The sequence below is a fragment of the Uloborus diversus genome, unplaced genomic scaffold (genome assembly GCF_026930045.1).
Source record: "Uloborus diversus isolate 005 unplaced genomic scaffold, Udiv.v.3.1 scaffold_649, whole genome shotgun sequence".
NCBI classification, from domain to species: Eukaryota; Metazoa; Arthropoda; class Arachnida; order Araneae; family Uloboridae; genus Uloborus; species Uloborus diversus.
The window spans coordinates 86,970-111,963 of NW_026558845.1; the positions used below are offsets into that span (position 1 = coordinate 86,970).

At 33.1% G+C, this 24,994-nt stretch overlaps 1 protein-coding gene across 1 annotated transcript; it reads right to left on the reverse strand.

The window, feature by feature from the left end:
* Positions 1–11,615: 11,615 nt before the first annotated feature.
* Positions 11,616–19,925, reverse strand: LOC129233712 (PWWP domain-containing protein 2A-like; the record flags this gene model as incomplete). Its single annotated transcript, XM_054867688.1, has 1 exon — positions 11,616–19,925. A coding segment is annotated over one exon (1,810 nt), but the record flags the coding sequence as incomplete, so codon positions are not given.
* Between the last annotated feature and the right edge of the window lie 5,069 nt (positions 19,926–24,994).

Below are 24,994 nucleotides of genomic sequence, written 5' to 3' on the forward strand. Positions count from 1 at the left end.
TTATGAAGTTCTCTTATTCTGAAATCAGATAAATTCACAGAATATTGGAACTTTCTTGATTCATATTTAATTTCTTAAAAGTACTAGTCTTTTAAGAACTTAAATTTTTTAACTTTGATCACATGCTAAAAATGACACACTTTCCTTTAAAATCGTAATTATTGGTAGAAAACTGCTGGAATCTATTCATTCCAGTCACTTCTTTGTACGGTACTGCCTCTAAAAAAATGCCCACTAGCACACTATGCTAGAGTAATAATGAAAAATTATTACTGGGGCGTTTAACAGGACTCAGACGAGGCATGTAACCCTGAATTACCCTACAGGTAGATGAGTTCATAACGTCAACATTAAATATTAGTCAAAACACGAAAAATTCTCTAGAGGGGCGGCACACAGAGGGAAGGAGTGGGGATTTTAAAAAAAAAGGGACACAATTTTGAAAAAAATTATGACCTTTTTAAGTCAAAAATTATCAAAAAGCAACAGAAAGAACACCGATATTTCAAACAATGCTTCATTTCTGGCAGTTTCATTCTGAGAGAGAAAAGGGCACCCCTCTTATCCCTTCACCACCAGGAGAAAAAAAAAACAAGTGGCATTATTTCCCTGACAGAAAAAATAAAAGCGATTCTTAAGTTTGTTTTATCGTACTTCTTATTTCCTCTTTTCATGAGATCAAAAGAAATATGTCAGACATGAAGATAAAATTCTTCCTTACAGAACCTCTTGGGCATTAATTAGGACTAGCAGCCACTCGTTTGAACTCTAGCTGTTGTGCTTATAACTACCATCCATTAATTTCAAATTATATAAAATTATCATCGTAGAGGTGGAATATATTCATGATTTTAAGAACAAAATTTCACTTAAAACCAGACAGTTACCGATTTTCCTGTGAGGGGAAAATTTTAACCTAGATATCTTGTAAAAATTACTTTCAAATAAATAAAAAAAACCGCCTTGAAAAGAAAAAAACACCTAGGAACTAAGAAGCAAAAAATAACTAATTACACTTACATACTATTTCTTACCCTAACCTAGAAATGAAATTCATTTTACAATTCCAGTACAAGAATCAACCAAACTAAACACCCAATTATAAAATCAACACTGATTTTAATTACTGTACGGTCAATTATTTTAATACCTAATTAATTATGTACCACTTCTTAATTTTTGTTCACCTTTTGAAGTCGGTGCCTCCTATAAACTACGCAACCAAACTGACTACCCATCGAATCCTTAGTTAAACACTAATTGGATTAAACACGAAATTAGTTTTTAAAACCACACTTGGTCAGTTACGTTAAATTGTAAATTTTAACTGTAAATTGCAACTTATGTTTCACAACGATACGTGTCATGAAACTCGTGATAAAAGTCGCATGTTTCTTTACATGTTCCCATTATAACGAAGAAATTTTTTTCACTAGAATTAATTGAATTTTATGCTTGCTTCAGAGAATCCTTGATTCAAAATTTTCATAATAATAATTTCATTATAATTATTCTTAATAATAATGTTTTGTAGTATTTTCTTTAACTATGGGGGTGTACGAGGGAAATTGCATGAAATGTATTGTTTTTTACCCATAACTTTTCTCTAAAGAACAGATACTGTCAATCAAAGATTTGAAACCTAAGTTACACCACCCCCTATCCACTGAACAAAAACATCATAAACCGGTTCACTAAGTGAGACAATAATACAAAGTTAATAAAGTACAAATCGCTTTAAATGTGAATATGGTATTTGAAGAGTTCCCTCGATTTCATCAAACCCACACTTGATTATCATTGGACCACCGGGTAAGTATATCCATTCAAAAAAAAAAAAAAAATTCCTAATCGGTACAAGTGTCTTGAGTATTTATGAAACATTTTACAAAGAAAAAACAAATCCGACGAGTTCAGAACATCTTCCCCCTTTTTTTTTTTTTTTTTTTTTTTTTGAAGCCTGCTAATTAGTATAGTCCTAATTTCAAATTAAACTGGCGGCATCGTGAAATAGTAAATCTAGAATACTGGTCAAACTTCAGAAATCAGACACCAGTGACAATATATTATTAAAGAATATAAAATTAAATAATCGGGGAAGGGGTGTTCTGTATTTAATTCCCCTTGAATTGAACACTAAATACATTTAAAAACTGAAATATCAAAAAAAAAAAATTAGTGACTAAATAAAGTTATTTATTAGTAAAAAATATTAAGGTAGTTGATGCAACTATTAAAGTAGCAAAATATATTTAATTTACTGCCTTGCTACGGAGTAATAAGTACATTAGTAGCACCCATAATTAAAAATTAACAGGCGGTGCCGCGAAAATTAATCATCCATATGCCGCGAGAATTAAATATCGTTCAAGACAAAGGCAAAACCTTATAGTTCGAGATCCCACTAGGCTTGATCTACCCTCATCGAGTTTCCTAAAATTGTTACCATAGATAAAGAGTAAAAGTTGTAAATAAAATTCGAAAGTAAGAATTTCTATCTCTTTCACGTGACCTAATCAGGGGGTTGCCAAGGTTGAAAGGTGCCTACAAATGAGAAATTTACCCTCATCGAGTTTCCAAAATTCGTTATCATAAACGAAGAGTAAAAGATGGAAATAATACGCTAAACTAAGGTTGCCTACCTTTTCCCGATACTTAAGCAGGGTTGTCAGGGGATAAAAGTTTTTTAATGAGGGAGATAATTTACCCCTCATCGAGTTTCCAGAAATTGTTGCGATAAATGAAGAGTAAAAGCTGTAAATAAAACGCTAAAGTAAGGTTGCATACCTTTTTCCGGTGCCTAAGCAGGGTTACCAGAGGCTAAAAAGTGACCAAAAATGAGTAATTTACCCTCATCGAGTTTCCAAAAATTGTAAATAAAAAAGCTGTAAAGAAAACGTTAAAGTAGGGTTGTCTACCAGTTGCATGTAAACTAATAAGGGTTGCAAGGGGCTAAAAGGTACCTAAAAATGAGTAAATTACATCCATCGAGTTTACAAAAATTGTTCTCATAAATGAAGAGTAAAAGCTGTAAAAAAAAAAAATTAAAATAAATAAGGTTGCCTACCTGTTGTGTGTGAACTAGTTAGGGTCGCAAGGGGCTAAAAGGTACTAAAAAATGAATAATTTACCATCATCGAGTTTTCACATAAGTTATATTAAAAAAAAATGTAGGTAAAAATATTACAAAATCGATGGTACAGGGTTGCAAGAGTTCTTTCATGCAAAAAGTTTATTTTTCTTCTTTTTTTCATATAATAGGGGGTTCTGCCCCCTGCTCGCTAACGCTCACCAACCCTTGAAGATTGCTTCGCAATCTTATTTGAATAGCAAACATTTAAATCATCAATTAAAAAGAAATAGATTAAAAACGCATTATGAGCTCTCTTTGGATCAAAAAGCACCCCTTCCTCGGGTTTCAAAATAAGTTGTACCACCGTGCAGAGCCGTAACGGCTAAGGGGCTCCTGAGCATTAAAAAAACTTCAGTTTTGTACGTTTGAAAAGTCGCATTCATATTCGTGGTCTCTAGTAATATATTTTGCTCTTTAGCTCGCGGCCTGAATCGAGTTGAGCCTAAGATTTTCCGTCAAAATCAAAACCCTTAAAGTTTGTGAATAAGAAAGAAACATGCGAATCGAAAAGAAGTAAGGCAACGCCAAATAAAACATCAATAATTTTAATGGAGTTGATATTATTCGAACTTTATTTTTAATGGCTTGTAGCTTGTAATGCGTATATATATTAAAAATTTTAATTTTCAATTCTACCGTTTGTAATTGCATACGCTCAGGGAGTGACATTTGAGTAAATACAGTTCTTGACAGACAATAAAAAACCGCACACGTGTTTCAAACGGAAAAGTAAGATTTAAACAATAAGGGAACAAGATCAAGCAGAAAAGGTTTGAATCTATTTCAGTTATTTTTTTCTTTTTCAGCAAAAATGTGTTGTAAAATAATGACAATTTTAGATACCTACTACCCTACTTAAAACAATTAAAAAGATTACGAATTCAGAACATTTTTTTTTTTTTTTAATGGATCCTGGCGGCACATTAAGGGGGGAAACTAGTTGAAGACGACGAAATTTTAGTGTTTCTCATGAATTTTTTTAACAGAGAAAGAAAAATCAGAATTTGTTCAAACTTGGGGATATTTCATTCATCTTTTAAAGTGCACTTTGTAATTTTAAAGTAATTTCCACCAGAAATAGAGGAGTTAGAAGCTGCTGTCCATGGGTGGTCGCCATCAGAGCTTCTTGCTGGTGGGTATTGTGGCATCTTCGCCAAGAACTGTCGCCAACGTGGCGAGGAGAACTTTTCTGAGAGGAGAGATGAGAGAACGGAGTGGAGAGAGAAGGATCGTCATGATCCACGGAGAAGGTCTTGATGAAACTTTATGTTTGGCGATCTAGAAAATGTCCACGGCTCGGCTTTTGTTTCTAAAAGTTTATGTTTGTGTAGTGTGTAGAATGTGTTGTCTAATATTGTGAACCTAATAAAAGTTTTCTAACGAAATGGTGAACATTTTAACACCTCACGACACTACAGGCATATAAATGGAGGTTCCACCGAGATTACAGTGGACAAGAGATCCAAGGTAGGTGTTCTCCCCCAAACATCAATTACAGGCCGTAATTATATATTGTGTAGATATATAGTAATGTTTTTTGAATATCAAACGAAGTGTTTTTGTCATGTGTGTGGTAAATGATTTGGGATATCAGTTCCCTGTAATAATGAGCACATCCGTGCAAAAGTAATTGTGAACAACACACCAGTGTTGTATCAGTTTGGGAAAACCTTTCCCGGTAATAATGAGCACATCAGTGCAAAAGTGATTGTAAACACATCAGTGTTGTACCAGTTTGGGAAAACCTTTCCCTGTGAAAAGCGAAAAGCACATCAGTGTGAAAAAAAATTGGTTTGGAATACCCTTTCCCTATTAATAGTAAAGCACGCCAGTGCAAACCAAAGAAGAAGAAAAAAGTGATTTTGTTTCGGAAATCTTTTCCGTAATGCAAGGTGAACATCATTACCAGAGTATTAGCTGTTAATTTTTTGTTTAGGAAACTCCTTTTCCTATAATAAGGTATAAAAGTTTTCTTAGTAGCACATCAGTGCAGAAACTACACCCTAGTTTTGTTTTGAAGTGCGGGAAAATCATTTGTTCCCTAAAACATACTAACACATCCGTGTACTGATTTTAGTAAGAGTTATGAATTGTTTGAAATATGCATGTCAGTGCAGCAAAAGTTGAATAATAGTTTATATTATTTATTATTTCCTGCGTCGATTGATTTAATTTTAATATATATTTGTGTGTACTTCGTTCAAATTATATTTACTGTTAAGAACAAATAATTGGTTCTTCATTAAGAACTTATTTTGCTTTAAAGTGTATGTAAATCGAAAGAGAAAGATAGCAAGCTGTCTTTGCTAAATTATTCTTGGTGACGCCGGAGTGCCTGCCTGCAAAGAGAATGGTTTGGTTGCTTTGTTTTATTTTGCTTCCTTGTATCTCAAGGTCAGAAGTTTCGTATTTCAGAATCCGTTCCTTTCGCGTGAAAGATTGATATTTTAATGACATTTTCTGAAATGATCTCATCTGTGATTTACATTTTGTTGGAATCAATCGCAAAGAAATATATGTTACTTTTAGTAGCTCTTTGTGTGTAAGAAGAGAAATTTATTACTTATGCTAATGCGTAGTTATGGTTGCGTAACGCATGTTACTGATTGCTTCTAAATAGTAGATTATATATATTTTTTTATGTACGATTAATAAATTGATTATGGCATTCTTAGGAAAAGCAAAGAAACGAGATTTGATCCTAGTGGCGACTGAATTAGGGGAGATTGCTACAGAAACTTTAAGAATTGTGGAGTTAAGACAATTAATAGAGGGTAGTAAGAATTACGAAGAAGAATTTGTTAGAAATCTGTTAGAAGGGATTATGAGTGACAGACTAGAAAGGGAAAGTTTAGAAAAACAACAAAAATTGGAGGAAATTCAGATAGCACTAGGAGAAAAAGAGAGGGAATTTCAGCTGGCAAAAGAAGCAAAAGAGCGGGAATTTCAGATATTAATGCAAAATAAGGAAATTGAAAAACAGCAGTTGGAACTAGAGTGCCTTAGAGCAAAGCAAAATGTCGAACCGGATAGACCAAAGGTTGAAATTGGATTTAACCAAAATTTTCAGAAACTTATGCCTAAGTTTAGTTCAAAAACCGATGACATTTGTTTATTTTTGGAACTTTTTGAGCGACAAGCTAAGGTTTTACAGTTGCCGAAGGAACAGTGGGTATCATATCTCATAGGCGTCCTGCCAGCCGAGATAAATAATCTAATTGCTAGGGAGCCTGAAGAGCAGGCTAGGGATTATAATCATGTCAAAGATTTATTGCTTAAAAGATTCAAGTTAAGCGCGGAGAAATTCCGTCAACTTTTTGTAAAAACTCAAAAAAATACGGATTCTACGTGGTACGATTTTTTCCATGAACTGAATACTTATTTGGAAGGTTGGCTCAGTGGTTTAAAAATCGAAACTTTTGAAGGGCTTAAGAATTTGATGCTAGTTGATCAAATTAAAAGACGCGTTTCTAATGAGTTTAAAGAACATACTCTGGATGAATGGGCTTCAATAACTTCGCCAAAAGAATTAGTGGAGAAAATTGAAGAATTTGAGGACGCAAAGAAAACCATAGGCGGGAGAAATAAAGTGGGAGATGTAAAAGGTAAAACTGTGGGTAAACACACGGGAAATTCATATAATGCTAATCAGCATTATAGGGGTGATAAGGCTGGGTTGAATTCATACCAAAAGAAGGATAATGAAGGACGTAATTTCGAAAAAAAGCATGAGAACAATTTTGAGAAGAGAAAGAGATTACAATGTTATGAATGCGGTTCATATAATCATTTGCGTCCACAGTGCCCCAACTTTCATCTCCAAAGTCCTAAACATCGAGAGCCAAAATCGGAAATAAATCGAATCGGGAGAACTTCGGAAAAAAGTTTGTTAGATCCCTATACCATTAGTGGGAAAATCAATGGTTTTAAATTGCCTATTCTTCGGGACACGGGAGCAACTGTGGATGTAGTTTCCCGGAAATACGTAGATCAAAGTAGGATGAAAGGTGAGCACGTGTGGATTAAACATTTGCTGGATGATCACATGACCTGCTTACCTGTAGCCGAAATTGATGTGGAGTGTGAGCTGGGTATGGTAACAACCAAAGCAGCTGTTATTGGGAACCACTTGGACCAAGGGAGATATATTTTGGGAAATCAGACTGCCGAGCTTCTCAAAGAAGTTGGGGGAAAATGTCTTTCACCAGTAGAGACTGTTAATGTTGTTGTTACGCGATCGGTAGCTCGACAGCAGATGGAAACCGAAAATTTGAACAAAGTGGGTTCAGAACATGAATTAACCGATTTAGAAGCTAATGAAGGGGAACAAGAGGAAAGTTCCAAGGTTGAGGAAATATTACCGCCGGTTGATATTTCTGATCTGTTGAACAATGTTATTCAGATGGATTCTAAAACGCTTGTGAACGAGCAACAAAAAAGTAAAGAGCTTGCCCCATTATTACAATTAGTAAAAGATGGAAATGAGACAAGTTACGGAATTGTAAATGGGATTTTAGTAAAGAAACAAATTGATAAGTTAGGCGCAACAAGGAATTTGATTGTTATACCTGAAACCATTCGGGAACAAATAAAAGCAATGTGTCATGAAGGCACCTCAGGTCATTTGGGGGTTTTGAAATCGAAGGATCGACTGATACGACATTTTTTTTGGCCAAATTGTTATAAAGATGTAGAAACTTATGTTAAAAGTTGTGATTCGTGTCAACGTGTAGGAAAGGCAAATGATCAGAAAAAAGCCCCATTAGCGACTGTGCCTATCATATCAGAAATATTTTCCAAAATAAATGTAGATGCGTGTGGTCCTTTGCCCACATCTTCTGAAGGTAATAAATACCTGATTACGGTAATGTGTCTGGCTTCAAAGTACCCGGACGCTGTCCCAGTGGCAGACATAACTTCAAAATCAGTTGTAAACGCACTTCTGCAAATTTTTAGCCGGATGGGTTTTCCCAGGGAAATACAAACTGATCAGGGGAAATCTTTTATGAGTGTCTTAACTGTAGAATTTCTGCAGAGGTTTGGAATAAAAATAGTTAGGAGCTCAGTGTACCATCCACAGAGTAACCCTGTAGAACGTTTTCATCGTTCAATGAAACGGATTTTAAGAGTTTTATGTATTGAAGCTGCGCCAAATTGGGAGAATCAGTTACCTGCTGCTCTTTTTGCCTTGCGGACAGTAACCCATGAGAGTATAGGTTTTAGTCCGGCAGAATTGGTCCATGGTCAAAATTTAAGAACCCCAACCGTATTATTGTACGAAAAATGGTTGGAACCACCAGAGGGAGGAAATGCGGTTGTAGAATACGTATTTGATTTAATAAATAGGTTAAGACGTAGTAGGGAACTAGCGGTTCAGACAATGGAAAAAAAACGGGACAAAAGAAAAAAATGGTATGACAAAAATGCCATCAAAAGAGAATTTCAGGAGGGTGATGCAGTGTTGGTTTTGTCAGTAAACCAGCCACATAAATTAGCTCCAAAATGGAAAGGACCGGGAAAAATTGAGAAAAAATTATCAGAAACTAATTATGTAGTAAGTTTTCAAGAGAATCAGGAGGGAAATAAAGTCTATCATATTAACATGTTAAAACCATATCACAGGAGGGTTGAACTTCTAAATATGATAGAACTAGTTGAAGAGGAGCTGTCTGAACCATCAGAAATTGAGGAGGATTTCCCTTATATGTTAATTGACCCCAATGTTTTTGATTTCAATGACATAATTGAACAAAATGGCCTAAGACAAAGATTAAATGACGAGCAAATCCTGCAACTAAAAAAATTGTTGGTTAAGTTTTCTGCATTATTTTCCAATATTCCGGGGAAAACAAATTTAGTTGAACATGATATAGAATTAATTAGTGATAAACTCATCCAAAGTAAACCATATAGGATGACTAATAGGCAGAACGAAATATTAAAGGCTGAGATTGAAAAAATGTTAAAATACAACATTATAGAGCCAGGGTCATCAGAATATACTTCACCTATGATCCTTGTTGAGACACCTGGTAGGGACCCTAGGCCATGCATCGACTACAGAAAATTGAACGAAATAACGCGCACCCAGTTTTATCCTATACCCAATATAGAACAACGGGTAGAAACTGTGGCGGCAGCCAAATTTATCACTCTGATAGATCTGACTAAGGGTTATTGGCAAATACCACTGAGTCAAAAAGCCCAGAAATTCGCTGCTTTTTCAACAAATTTCGGAGTATATAGACCTTTGCGTATGCCCTTTGGGCTTAAGAACGCGCCATTTTATTTTAGTAAAATGATGAATGAAATTCTATCAGGGTGCGAAAAATATGCCATGCCGTATCTAGATGATGTAGCAATTTTTTCTGACACGTGGGAGGAGCATTTGGAACATTTGCTAGACATACTAGAGCGTATAAAAAGAGCAAAATTGACAATCAAACCATCTAAGTGTAAGTTTGTTCAGGAAGAGGTACAGTATCTAGGTCACATAGTAGGAAGAGGGAAACGTTCGCCAGCTGAACTAAAAATTAAAGATATACAAACCTTCCCTGTTCCTAGTACGAAAACAGAAATTAGAGCTTTCTTAGGTTTGGCGGGTTATTATCGGCAGTATATACCCTTGTTCTCTGTCATAGCGGCTCCACTGACAGATCTATTAAAAGGGAAGTGTAAAAGGGGGAAAATTGTTTGGAGTGAGGAATGTAACAAATCATTTAACTTGCTAAAAGAAAAACTTTCCAGTAAGCCAGTTTTACACGCACCGGACTTCTCCAAACCATTTATATTGCAGACAGACGCTTCGGACTTGGGGTATGGCGTTGTCTTGGCGCAGAAAACTGAAAATGCTGAGGAACATCCAATTTTGTATCTCAGCAAGAAATTTACCCCTTGTGAGCAAAAATATGCAACATGTGAGAAGGAATGTGCTGCAATCATACACGCAATAAAAAAGTTGAAAGGGTACATTGATGGACAGACAGAATTAATTATTCAAACTGACCACAAGCCCTTAGAATGGATCAAAACAAATTCTGGCAATAATGCTCGTTTATTGCGCTGGGCATTAATCTTGCAGTCATATAATTACAAAGTCGATCACAAAAAAGGAAAAGATAGTTCCAATGTTGACTGCCTAAGTAGAAATCCCTTGTATGCTGTGTAAATTTTTGAACAACTTGTTTATTATTTAATATTACATTTAATGTTTGTTTTATTTATCTTGTATGTACGCCGATCAAAACTAATGCTGGCAACAACGCATATTTGTTTTCACTGGGCGCAAAACCTTGGCTTCCTACAACTATGAAGTTGCGCAGAGAGAAAAAAAAAAGTCTTAATGTTGACTGTGGTGAAATAATCTATTGTTCTGTCCAAATTTTAAAACAAAATGTTTTACACTCTAAATAATGAACATGTTATTTCTATTTCGTACATAGTTTTTCTTTTTTGTATATGTGCTTGAAATTTGGTGCTTTTAAAAATTGTTTTGCATGGCCTGGTAAAGGGTGGAGAACACAAATCGTCGGTATCATTTCATTTTCGTGTGCAGACTCTGTTGTATACGTGACTGTTCTAGAACGATGACTTGCTGTCCTTTGTTTCCCCTGTGTCCGGGGAAAACAAACTCTGGGGGATGGAGGAATTTTGTGGCATCTTCGCCAAGAACTGTCGCCAACGTGGCGAGGAGAACTTTTCTGAGAGGAGAGATGAGAGAACGGAGTGGAGAGAGAAGGATCGTCATGATCCACGGAGAAGGTCTTGATGAAACTTTATGTTTGGCGATCTAGAAAATGTCCACGGCTCGGCTTTTGTTTCTAAAAGTTTATGTTTGTGTAGTGTGTAGAATGTGTTGTCTAATATTGTGAACCTAATAAAAGTTTTCTAACGAAATGGTGAACATTTTAACACCTCACGACACTACAGTATTACAGAAGCCACATCTTTTACCTGTAATCAGTACATTTTTCTTTTTTTGTTAAAAAGGTATTTCCTAAGAACCTAACCTAAATCTGATTTTTAAAAAAAAGTTGAAAATTGCATGTTTTTGAAGTATTTGATTACAATGTCATGTTTTTCTACAAGTTTCTTTTTCCCTCACATTTCTTGCATTAAAAAAATATTTTTATTAATAACATCATCCCAGAGTTTGTCTAATATAGATTGTAACTGAATAAAGAATATTCACACAAATTTTCTGAACGATTGGTGAATAACTCTTCGAGCTAGAATACCAAGAAAAACGCGTTTGAAAAAAAAAAAAAGCTTCAGTTGAGAATAATATGAACCTACCATTGTCAATAACTTAACTCAAACACTAATCTAGATAATTCAATCATTTCTGGATATCTCATAGCACATTTCGTACACAACTAAATAAAAACATAAATAAGAAAGGAGGTGTTGATTCTTCTTCTCGAAGGAAATTTTGAGATGAAAAAAAAAAGTATGAGTCATAAAGGCACAAGAAAAATAAAATTTACATTTTTATTAAAATAGAAGAATGAAGAATCCAAAGCGGTTGAAACAACACTCAAGATAGAAATCAAAAGTTATAATTCTAAATATTGTTAATACACTATGGTCCACTGTACAACCAGTGGACTATCGAAGTACAAAATAATGCCCATTAAAAACAGAGCAATGAATTAGAAAAACTAGTTTACAAAATGTACAGCACTTAATTTCTTGTGACATAATAGAATTCTTTTCTGTACATTTTTTCTTTTTTCACTTCAGACAAAAGAAAAATATAGACATTTGTATTCTTCTTTACACAAGCAGCTCAATATACTTTTTTTACAAACAAAAACACTTAAACATTTGGGTTCAAGCCAGAATTTTCACTGTATTTACAACTGTATTTACACAAATAAAATATCTCTTGAAGACATAAAATACTTCGGCACCTAAAATATTTTTATTTTAAAAGCAGACTAGACTAAGTACAACTAAAATTCATGATTTTGTTGACTTATTTCACAAGTTTGAAATTCAAGTTAAAATTTGAATTTAATAAATTGTCTATCGTTTAAACTGACTTCGAATGGTGGCATTAGAGAAAAAGGTACGAGACGAGAAGATGATGATGCAATAATTTGAATGGTAACATTAGAGATAAAGATATACGAAAAGCGAAGAGGATGATGCAATAACTGAACATAACTCAAATTTTGGATGCATTAATATTAGATTACAGTTAGGTGCGTCATTTCGATTTTTTCTAGTGTGTGTGTGTGTTTGGAAGGGGGGGGGGGAGGGGCAAAGGATGCATACTCAATGCAAATTTTATCGGAAAACGAAAACCACGCCCACTTATATGTAAAAACATTAATTTTTCAAAGCCGGGAGAAGGGGGTGAGGCAACTGATCCCCTTAAAAAGTCCTGATTACCGTGCTAGAGAGGGTAGGGCACAAAAATTATACTTTTGTCTGTGCGGCTTATTTTCTTAAGATTTCATGTTATCTACTTTATGAATGTCACGAAAAATTACACATTGAAAAGCAATGCTTTTCTTTTTTACTTTTCCATCTGGTTACAAGTTGCAATTCTTATTACTATGGAATTTCAAGTGAAATATTAATTTAGAACTCTACAAAAAAAAAAAAAGATTTTTTTGAACTTATTAACTAAAATAATTTACAACAATCTATCAACTCCTTCATAAAAGCAAAATTATTTTTTGAACAGCATTTTTTAAACATTTAAATATGACCGTGTTCGTGTGAATATTAATAGGTACCTATTCACATAAAAAGTAGAATCAGTTCAGTCACAGTCAGGCACTGTTCAAAAATCAATTTACTATTATACAGGGTATTTAAAAAGTCTTGCACTGATAAGGAAAATTAATTTAAAAAAAAATCCTACTTCAGTATTAAATATAATTGCAGTAGAACCTCGCAATAAGGGACACTAAGGGGACCACACAACTTGTCCCTTAAATAGAGGTGTCCCTTCTTTGGAGGTCGATGAATTCACCCATGCTGTGTAAACTCAGTATAATTTCTTAATAACATTCAAGAGTACAAATTGAAAATATTTCATATAATACTAAATAGAATTCAGAATCATTCAAAGTGGGAAAAAAATTATAAAACTTGTATCAAAAAGTTTGTAGGTGTATCAAAGTTTTGTAACCGATTTTCATGAATTACAATTTTGGATCAGTGTGCTACATGAATTTGTTAAATGTCATTTCAATACAATGCAAAAAACAGTGTGATCACATTTCAAGTTTTCTATACAAAGCTTGTCATGGGCACACACTACCTATCAGGGAGAGAACATATGAAAAAATAAATGAGAAGGAAATGCATGAATGTAGGTCTCAGCAAGAATTTTAGGATACTTGTTTGTTTATTTGCATTTTAATGTTATGACAAACCTTTACCAGTTAATTTTTGGACAAAAAGGGAAACTTGAATTCCAATAAACTCGATATTTCAAAGGTATTTGTACATATTTTTTGTAATTTTTCCCAGCAACTGTGACTTAAATAGAGTACCTTTTAATGAGATGCAAACACATGGAGGTCCCTATTCAAAGGGACTGGGACCTGAAAAAGTGTCCCTTATTCAGAGGTGTCCATTAAAGGAGGTAATATTAAATCTTTAGTTAAAAAAGTTTTTTTCAATGTTAATACATTACGTGAGCACCTTCTGTAGTTAGAAGATTTCGCGATTTTCAGCTTTATGCGGAGCACTAGCACAACCACAATTTACCTTCTAGGGTATGAGGTGTCCTTATATGGATATAAACTGGTCCATGGCTGCCTGATCAAATAAGGTGTTGGCAGGCCCAGATTTGTAACTTTTGCCCCCTCCCCCCTTCTGTAGGGCTCTTACCCAGAGGCCAGCAGTGTATATTTGCAACATTAATAAGTCTAAGTGCTAGTGTTTTTTTTTTCTTTTTCCATTTTTTAGGGTCATTGTCTGTCAGACATATCCATATTCACCAGAGGCAAGGTTTTACAGTTTGTTTTAAAATTTTTTAAACATGAATTCCTAAGTAGATCAGAAAATCTATTTGAATGCCAAGAAATAGCATGCAATATCAAGTTATTTAAAAACAAGTAAGTGAATGTTATTCTTTAAAGTAAGAAAAAATATATTAGATGATAATTTTGCCTGCAATTTTGTTGTTGTTTTTAGCTAGAGTTCATGCTTGCCTGATTGCTTAACCAATTCTAAAGTTAGGAGGATTTTAACTATTCATTAATTGAATTCCATGCTAAGCTGGAATGAAGCAATGTTTATGCTGTTCAGTTTTAGTCTCCTTATCTCAAAAAAAAAAAGATATTTTATTATTGGAAAAGGTTCAAAGAAGGGCGACTAGGCTAGTAGCGTAGTACTATCAGTACTATAGCAGCAGCTTGTACTACTACCAGATTTAAATTATGATGCTCGACTTAAAAGTCTTAATATGTACTACCTGGAGCAATGGAGTCACAGGGGGGATGATTCATTTGATTAAATTTATCAAAATAAAAGATGTTATTGGGTTAAATTTTTGCACGGAAAAGAGGATGAGGGGTCATTGTTTTAAGCCATTCAAATCTCAAGCTAACTTCGGAACTATGAAAAACTTACTTTAGTAGAGTTGCATAACCTTGGAATGCCTTACCGAAAGAGGCTATAATGAGCAAGGGGGTGGATAGTTTTAAGAGGGCCTTTGATCTTCATTAGGGAATCATAAACTAACTAGGAATAGCCTAGCTGGGCCCAGAGCCTGTCGCTGGTCATCATATTTGTACTTGCTTGTATAAAAGGCTTCTAACTACATTAGTAGAGATTTTAATATTTTATAGAATCTTTTCTTTTTAACACATCATAAAAATTTCAGAAAAGAGCCTATAAATTTGAACTTTTTGAAAATTTGGAATAGAATCACTTCTTAGCTCGTTCAACATTAGGAAATGTTCAAAAACAATTGCTTTGGGTTTAAAGCATAAGAATTTTCTTTTGCTAGAAAGAGTTGGTATGTAAACTTTCCAATCTTAAAATTGCATGGAAAGTTAGTTTTAAAATGCATACCAATGTGCCATACTAAATACTATTACAACCCTTGATAGCAAAACGTGTATGAGAAACAATTTATAACAACAAGAATTTTACTGATGAAACCAAAATAGCAAATATTCATTGAAAAAATAAGATTTCAAGCTAATTCCTCAACAATGTTTTTAAAAACGTTCTTTTTTAAATTCTTTCTTTTAATTGGCTGTAGAATGATGAATCAAAAATATTTTGAATAGCTTTCAGAATACAAACTAATTAACACAATTATCTGGCAAGAACCCATAATCACAATATAATTGCAACAATCAAAGCATTAAGCAATTTTAGACAAGGTTAGAAGTTAGTAAAACATTGTGAATTGAAATGAATTAATGAAATGATTTTTTAAGGGTAAGTGTACAGAATTGCAGAGATCTTTTGATAAAAATCTGAGAATTACGTTGCTATGCAAAGAAAAAAAGCAGTAATCTGCAAATTTTTCATTTTTTGGCATTTTTGTTATGTGTAATGTAGCTCTATTGTACATGTTTACTTATTTGGTTTCTGACGAAAACACTTCAATTTTAACACTTCCTTATTGTTAGTATGGAATCCAAAACATGCTTCTTTTCAAATATCTTAAAAACTCATTTTTGCAGATTCCCACAAAAAAACAAAAGGGAACAGGTAATAAATAGCCTTTCATAATAATCGAAGAATCTTGCCAATTAACATAACGTATTTTGATTTTGAAATAACAAAAGTGATAACTACTCTGTTTATCAGAACAACATTACTTTGAATCATAACAGCAAAAACTTCAAGAAACCTAAATTCTGTGAGTGTGAAATCATTTAAATAAGTACAATGGTTCAAATATGCACACATTGTTGATACCAAAAATCAATTTTAATTGCTGGTATTTTTGTTCTTGAATTGTAATTGACTGAAATAATGATTGGCTTCACAAAGACTAATATATATATATATATATATATATATATATATATATATATATATATATATATATATATATATATGCAGTAAAAACCTCTCCAAAGCGACCACTTCTCGTTCCTGCGAGAAATAGTCTGGTTATTAAGAGAAGTAGTTGGTTGCTTTAAAAAAATTGACCAAGTTAGTCAAGAATCTTGTTAAACACATTAAGTGCGATTAAAAGCAATAATTTAATATTTTTATTAGTAATTTTTCTTTTCAAAACATTGCAGCTGGATGTTTGTTTAGTGTTTTCTGACATTATGAACCAATTTTCATTGCTTAAAAAATAAATAAATGGTTGCCACATCCACAATGGAGTTTGTTTATTTCAGGAATCCAGAAAAATACTAAAGGCTCTAATAAAGCTATGCGAGGGAAGGTGTGCAATCAAAAGTGGTATGACGGTTTCCTCAAAACAAAATGCAACTTAATACTTGTGTTAAGAAAAGGATAGTATGTTTTTTTTTAAAAGAAGGAATGTGACACCAATCTAAATCTCATTTTCAGGTAAACTATCTTGAGGAATTTTTAAGAAAAACACCGACTTGGTAGTGTTGAAGGTTTCCAAGGGGAAGCTAATAAGGCCCCATGCCCTACTTTTATGATTGCATTCAGATTTGATTGTAAAGTCACAAAAGCATTTCGAATGGGCACTGGATGGAGAGCTAAAGTTAACATAAGTTAATGGGGGGAAAATCTGATCAAATTTTGGTCGTTGGAAGAGGTGGTTGGTCGGAGAAGTTTTCTACTATATATACAGACGAATCTCGATAACTCGAAGTTTATAACTTGAACATTCCTTTTTCTTGAAGTTTTCATCGAGTCCCTAACTCATGAGACTCTTGTGGAAACTTCCCATAACTGGAACTTCCAATAACTTGAACATTTCAGCCGGTCTCTTAGGACTTCGAGTTATCGAAAATCAACTGCATATGCATATATATGAATTGAACTGTGTGCCTGTGTATGTGCATGCATTAAATATATAAACATACATATGTATGTATGCATACACACAAAGCTGATATGATATTAATATCAAAAGGGCAGCCACTGAAAATGAAAAACTGGTTAAAATTGGGAATAAATTCTTTTTACTCAATATATTATTGTATGAAACTAAGATTTTCTGCACAGACATATGATTGCAATGAGTTAAAATTAAAATTTTATAGCAATATATCACTTTTTTTTACAGCACTCCAATGCATGAAAGACTCATTTTCAAATGATCAAGATCATTTTCCAGCAAAGATCGGCAATTAAAAAGATGCTTGCTTGTGAACAATAGTAATGGAAATAAAAAATTTCTTTATGCAGTTAATATCTTGAACACAATGTTTTTTTCACTCTGATCACAGTAAGTCTGACAAATATACAAACAAGACTCCAATAACATTTCAAACATTGTACTCATAAGAAACTGACAAGTTCTGCTATTAATTATCAGTGCTAATTCATTGAAAAATACAAATTTATATCATTCATATATATATAATAAATATAGAAATTTGAAGCTATTCTACTAAGCTCATCAAAACTTTATACATTGAAGTGTGAATAAATATGTTCCAAGAAAACAAAACAAGAAATGGCTTTAACAAAGAGAGAGAGGTACCTTTTAAAATCATTTTCCTGTCATTAGTTCATACAACACTTGTACAAACGATAAAAACACTAATCAAGCTAAAAATTTCAAAATCTTTTGCTGCATTAATGTTGCTTTTATCACCTATATTATCAGCACAAAAACACTTATTTCTTACAACACGAACACTTTCAGCAATGATCACTAGCATGATTTCACACTCATCGAGAATATTTAAGTAATGCAACGAAATTAATTCGTTAATGACATTAAAAAAGAAGTAACAGTGCAGAGATAGCAGAACATTAAGAAAGCACAAAATAATTGCACTAAAGCTATAACTCGCATCATAACCAGATGCAAATTTAAAAACAGCTAGATATAAACCTATGCTATGAAGCCACTAGACTTAAATCAGTAGCTATGTCTTTGTGTGGTAGCTGAGCCTCATGCATTGCTTGTTTTATAGCTTCTTTATAAGGTCCCCTTTTCTTTTTATTAAACCTAATTTTAAAATCGTCTAGAAATGGTGTTAGCTGGTTGCAAGGCATATAAGACGATGTTGATGATCCAAACCACGAAACGTGGGCTTGTTGACTAAGCATTGCTCCATTGTCCCTTTGTGAAACAGTCAATGCAAGGACCTTTCCTGGCCACCATGGAAAGCCATGAATCTTTCCCCACACAATATCACCAACAGCCATTTCTCGACCAAGGTCCAAAACACATTTTTTCACATTATGCGTGCTTATCCTCATCATTAGAGGTTTTACTTTGTCCATGTCCCTGAGAGGAGAGGAATGCTTCGGAAAGTCCGGAACATCTCCGTAGTCACTTCCAGAGCCAGAACATATGCTGATGTTGCTCGCCGTACTAACATCACTGGCTACCGAGTCTTCTTCTATAGAGTATTTAGGACTACAACGCATATAAGCTTTGGCATTGAGGCGTTTTAAACTAATAGAAAGTTTTTGATGGAGACATTTGCTTTTGACCTCTTCAAAGACATTAGCGGGTTTGTTCAGTTCGCCAGGAACATTAATGTCTCCAGCAAAATTAGTTCTTAAGCACCAACCATCATTGCCATTTGTATTGAACACATTTCTGGTATCTGTATTTTCCAAGTCATACTTCTCAGAATCAGCATCCCCATTTTTGTGCTTACGTTTCTTTTTGACTTTATGCTTGTGATGATGATGCTTTTCTTTATCTGCAGGATGTGCATCCCCATTCTCATTGCTAGGACTTAAAACTGTAGTCGTAGGAGAATTGGATTGAATCAGAGTTCGTTTTTGAGCTTCCTTTTTGGCTTTCTTCAAAGCTTTCTTAGCAGCTTTTGCACTGGCAAATTTTTTAGCATTGTAATTGGAATTTTCTTGTAAGGACCAATTGCTATCTTCTTCAGTATCACTAGCATTCTTTATTCTGGCAGGGATTTTCAAAACTGTATCTTTGCCTTGAGGATTTGCAAAAGAAATTTTAATCACAGGACTTGTTTTTGCTAAACCTGGCTTAGAAGCTGCTGAATTACCACCATTGGGATTTTCACTTTCTTCTGTTTTTAAGGCATCAATCCTTTTAAGTTTCTCCGTAGGAGCAGGTGAATCAGAATTTTCAAGTTCTGTAGACTTTCGCTTTCTTAAAACCATCTTTTCACTTTTTAATTTTGATAAAATAAAGTCAGTAGGTTTTGATTCAACAGGTTCATGTACAGAGTCAGTTTTAGAGTCTACTGAACTGATAGCATCAGCAGAGGCACCAACAGTTTTTTCAGAAGGGTCCGTTTTTGTACTACGTGTTGCTATTCTTTGATTCAGATTTGTTGCACTACCCGTATTAGCACCAGTTCCTACAGCAGACTGTAGGTTTTTATTGCTGTTGCGTGTCACTACACCACAAACAACCTTTTTTTGATTTGGATCATTGTCATTAAAAACTTCTTTACAATGTGAACACAGAACTTTGCGCGGCCGTAACCTCCTCATTCGTACACTTTTATCTTTGGCATTGCGAGCAAATGGACGAAAAGGTCCAAAGAAAAACTGAGATGATCCAGGCGGAATTTGATAATATGTATGCCTTTGTTTCAATGCATATAATTTATCTGTTTTCTCTTCAGTTCCTTCTCCATTGGGGGTAGCACCCATTTCTTCCTCCTTAGGAACAACAGGTGCAGGTGGAACAATTCCATAAGGTGCATTCCTGAAAAGTAAATGAACATCAAATAAATAAGAGCATAAAATAACTAATTACAGAAATTGAATTGAAATTTGATGGATACACAAAATTCCATGACACTTTTCTTTTCTTTCTTCTCAGGATTCAAGCTTTTATCTTTTTAACACAAGCTTTTGTTTTTCTTCAATGCTTATAAATTAAATAAAACAATTATGAAAAAATGCAAAATTTCAGAAAATTTTGAAATCTATTTTTTCAGTTTTTCCCGAGCAAAAAAGGAAAATATTATTAATTACAAAATACGATGTTCTTCAATATAGATAATTTCCCCCTAGCAAAACTTAAAAATCCCCAGATATTTAAAAATATATGCAGTCTATTTAATTTTTTCTCTTTCTAACTATCAGTAATTTTCAACTTCAAAATACCAAAAATAATAATAATTAGTCAAATCATCATTCGTCAGTTAATTTTGAATAGGGTGTGGTTTTTACGAATTGTTAAATCAATTTTTTGACAAATTAGTGTTTGTGTGTGTAAATTGTTAGCTTTTAAAGAGGAAGTTGTCTCTTTTGCTATAAAAAATTCATTGCATGCAATAATGTACATGCTTATGTACACACACACATTAAGTGAAAATGTATTAACATTTTAACTTAAACTTTTCCACTGAATGATGTTATTGATATAATTCTGCACAGTGTATACATTTACAGTTTTAGTGAGAAAAGTAGCATTAATTCTTTGGTGCACTGGGACATTAAATTACCTTGAAGCAAGCATAAAAATTAAAGTGTTTTGCTGCCAGTAAAAAAAAAATATTTAAACAAAAGACCATTGGTACACAAAGATTATAGATGTCTGAATGCGTTACTTTGTGCAAGAAATGACAAAATTTTCAATTTTCCCCAAGTGGAAATAAACTAATTTAGAAGAAAAAAAACCACAGGCCCCCCCCCCCCCCAAAAAAAAAAAAAAAACTCATTTTTCGTTTCCATCTCTAGTTATGAACACAAAAACATGGTTCTTGCTGTTCAGTAGAAAGATTAAAAAAGCATTATCTGATAAATAGACCGCGAAGTGAAAGTTGCAGAAGTTCTCAAAAGGCAAATTTGAAATAAAAGGATTGCATTCGAAAGTTTATACACCAGAAACCAAAGCTTATTTTCTCCAAAAAAGTATCTTTTTTAATTCGCTTCATTAATATTAATTAACTTCATGTCATACAAATTATAATTGAATACATTTGACCAAACAAGTTGAAAGCAATTATACATTAAAAGCTTTAGGGTAGATAGATATAACATAACCTAAATTGAAATGACAGAGTAAAATAATTTTTAAAAAAATATATGATAATATGAACTATTTTCCTATACAACTCAAAACTATCCGCAAGTATGAAAAACTATATAGAGGGTAGATAACATTTTTTAGTAAGATAATGTATTTAGTTATCAATTATGCATTCATGAAAGCCCAACCTCTCCCCCCCCCAAACAGAAAAGTTTTCATTATTTTACCTGCAAATTTTTAAGACAACCAATGCTATTGATATTAATTAAGGATTACCAGACAATGCACACATCTGCACTGCATCAAATGTATCTGCCCAGCAGTGAATGTATCAGTGCATGGTGTTCATCATGTCAGACAATAAATTCTCACCTCCGTTACCTACACACAAAATGTGATTCCTCATTAACCCATGGCAGTAATGACATCAAATTTTATTTTCCATGATACAAGATAGCCCCCATGTTTATTTTCAGCCATAAAGAAGTTGTGAAGTTTTGTCGAAAAACAAGAAGATAAATTTGCTTTAAAAACTAAGTGTGGTTATTGTGACTTCTCACCTCTGTGAACTTGAATTTCAGGGATATAAATTAATGTAAAAAAAGAAGTGAACATGATTACATATGCTTAACATGTGCAGATTGTAGCAACGAAGAAAAAACATATTTCCCTGAAAAATGTATCCATTAGACATGCCTATATTAAAGGAAAATTCCTCACCTCTGTGAATCTCACTTCCATGACAGACCTTATCAATATCATTATTGCTGAGGAGAAAATAAATGATGAAGGGGAAATACATCAATCTTTGGCATTTGAACAAAATTATAAATTGCCAGTATATTCTCAAATTTACTAAATACTATTTTTTAACACACATTTGAACTAAAACGATAACTACTAATTAAGCCGTACTTTAATTAAGAGAGTTTAATATCAAATTCTCACCAATCATTAAAATAGCTCATTGTTTGCACAATTAACAAAATTACTACTTTGATATTAAATTGTCCTCAATTTTTAGACATTAAAAGTTTTTTCCCTTTTTTTTTAATTTCCGCAAACAAGGCATTTTTTATTTTTTTATTTATGAGTAAAATAATTGGAACTTAGCTGGGCCATTGTTTATGGTTACTTCTAGTAGGTAACCCTTTCATGTAAGAATGAAAAAATAAATAAATAAATAAAAAGATTCAAAATTGAAAAATATTTGCTTTCAAAATTTACGTTTTCTGGAGAATGACCCATAGGCAGGGCATAGATTGAAATATTAATTCCTTTTTATGAAATTTTCGTGTTCTTTTTTTATTGTAACCTAAGATGCATACAACATTAGAAATTTAATTTGAAAATCAAATCCTCATATAAATAATAGTCGATGATCATGTAACCTGTGTGTTCCAACAAGGAAACTTGCGCCACGGCATGATAATTTGATAATGTGTTTTGGTAATGTTTAACATGCAGGGAAAGGCTTTATTGTGACAAGGCTGAACTCGATCCGGTAACTTAATTGCTTTACTGGTAAGACTGTCATTTCAGGGGAATGAAGAAACGAAAAAGCCGTCAATGATGAACGCTATCTACTGGAGTTAGGGTTAAAATGTCAACCATCCAAACATCATCAAACAGGCAATGGCTTCGTTCAAATGTTGAAGCAATTTTCACCCATCATACCATGACGAGCGACTTTCTAGTTATCCAATAGTTGCGATTTTTAAAGCGAGATTACTTGAAAATCCCATTTTTGAAAAAATTAAAAAGAATTAGTTTATTCTCCTTTAATGTTTAACAAGTGGATGTTGATCAAATCCTGTGCTTTCAATTTTTGAAAACACAGAGAAGAGTGAGAGAGTTTTGAGAGAAAAAAAAGCTTTTTTGCTTAGTCAAAAAACTTTTCTTGAGAGGGCGGTCCCCCTTTCCCCTCGCGGGTGACACCTCAACTTAATTTCAGAGTTTATAAAAATTGAAGTATTTTAATTCTGAAAAATTTCCCCAATAATAAATCTTAAATTTTATCTTAAAAATTTCAGCAAAAATATTGCACTATATTGCAGAGAGAGGGCGGGTGCATGCACGTCTAAAGCAAATTTTCCTCAAAATGTGGCGGTATGCAGCTTTGTACGAGTAGCTTTTATTATGTATACCTACATTTCTTGGCTCAATTTTTAATTTTAATTTTATTGGCAGCTTCAGAACTAACATTAATATCAAGATTTTTGGATTAAATACAATTATTGAGTGTTGTAACCAATAAATCACATACTAATTTTATTTTGTACTTTTCAGTGATAACCAAGCTTTCTTAGATAAAGTTTTTAGATTTGAAAAAACATTTACATTTTATCGGATCTTTTGGATTTGCGCTTTCGTGCCAACACTTATTTGAACTAACCATGCACCCTCAGAAGTTTCTCGACTTGCTCAAGGGATACATACATTTCTTTTACTATTTTTTAACCGGGATCGAGGTAAAAATATATCATTATTTTTATTTGAAAGCGATTTTTTAGAAAATGACAGTTGCTATCAGTTAAATAAAGTTAGAAAATAAGCAAACTAGGAAACGGTGTAGTAGCTGTTACAGAAAGTTCGATAAACAATCAAGCCAGCTGGTTGCAATATTAACAGTGATCATCTTATTAGTAGGCTTATACATGTAATTTAATTATTTCGTAGTCAGTTTTTTAAAAAATGCAAGGAGAGTTAGTGAAAATTAAAGAAAAAAGAAAGATACCCATAGTCGGAGTCGGCATGTTTTCGAACAACTCCAACTCCTTTACGTCAAAATCAGTTCGACTCCGACTCCACAGCCCTGCCAATAAGTAACCAAGCACCCTTAATTCAAGAATTCTACTATAACCTTTTTCCTATTATCATCTATCACTCTACAAATATTGTAAATCACTAAAAACTCCATCAAAAGTTTCTTTATTAAGAGTCACTTCCAATAATTCTGAATTTATTTTTTTCCCCTGAAAGTTGTGAGATTGAAAATTCCTACTCCAACACTGTAGAAAATGTTTTCATCTACTACTTTAAAATTTTAAGAATTATTTGAATATTAGGAAATAACCTAAGCATCACTAAAAATGTAAGATTGAATTTAATGAATAAAAATCAGTAAAATATTTTATCATTCTTAAAAATGAAAAATATTGGTATGTTTCCAGGGCCCGATACAGGCTGATTTTGCTACCGTTTTTCGGTACCTTCACAAAAACCTTATTTTGAAATCGGCACTTTCACAAAAATCAAGTAATAAAATCAGTAGTTTCACAAAAACATCGAAAATTTCACAAAAATTTGCATTTTAAAATATAAAATTGTTTCTCTATTTAAAACAAAATATACTCACGAAATAAAATTATAAGCAGGTTTATATGAACAATCGCTTAAATAGAAACCTTTTTGTAGTATTTTGACCAATTTTTAGCTGTTTAACACCAAAGTGTATTTATGCAATATTATCGCAATCTTTAAACATCTGCTTTAAGGAACCGTTTTTCTCATAATTTCCTATATTGTACACAGTGCATAGGCCATTAAGCTGAAATTACGATGGTATTTTTCGTACTTCTGAGGTTTTCAGCTCCCCCCCCCCCCTTAAAAAAACTTAAAAATAATACTAGATGACATTTATACTTTTCGAACTAAAATTTCACTTGTTCCACTACTTCTTTTACAAAAATTAGGATTCATCTAAAATTTCACAAAAACAATGCTGATAAAAAAAAATCTTTCACAAAAATAGAATGATGCAATACTTTCACAAAAATAGGTAGCGAGAAAAAAAT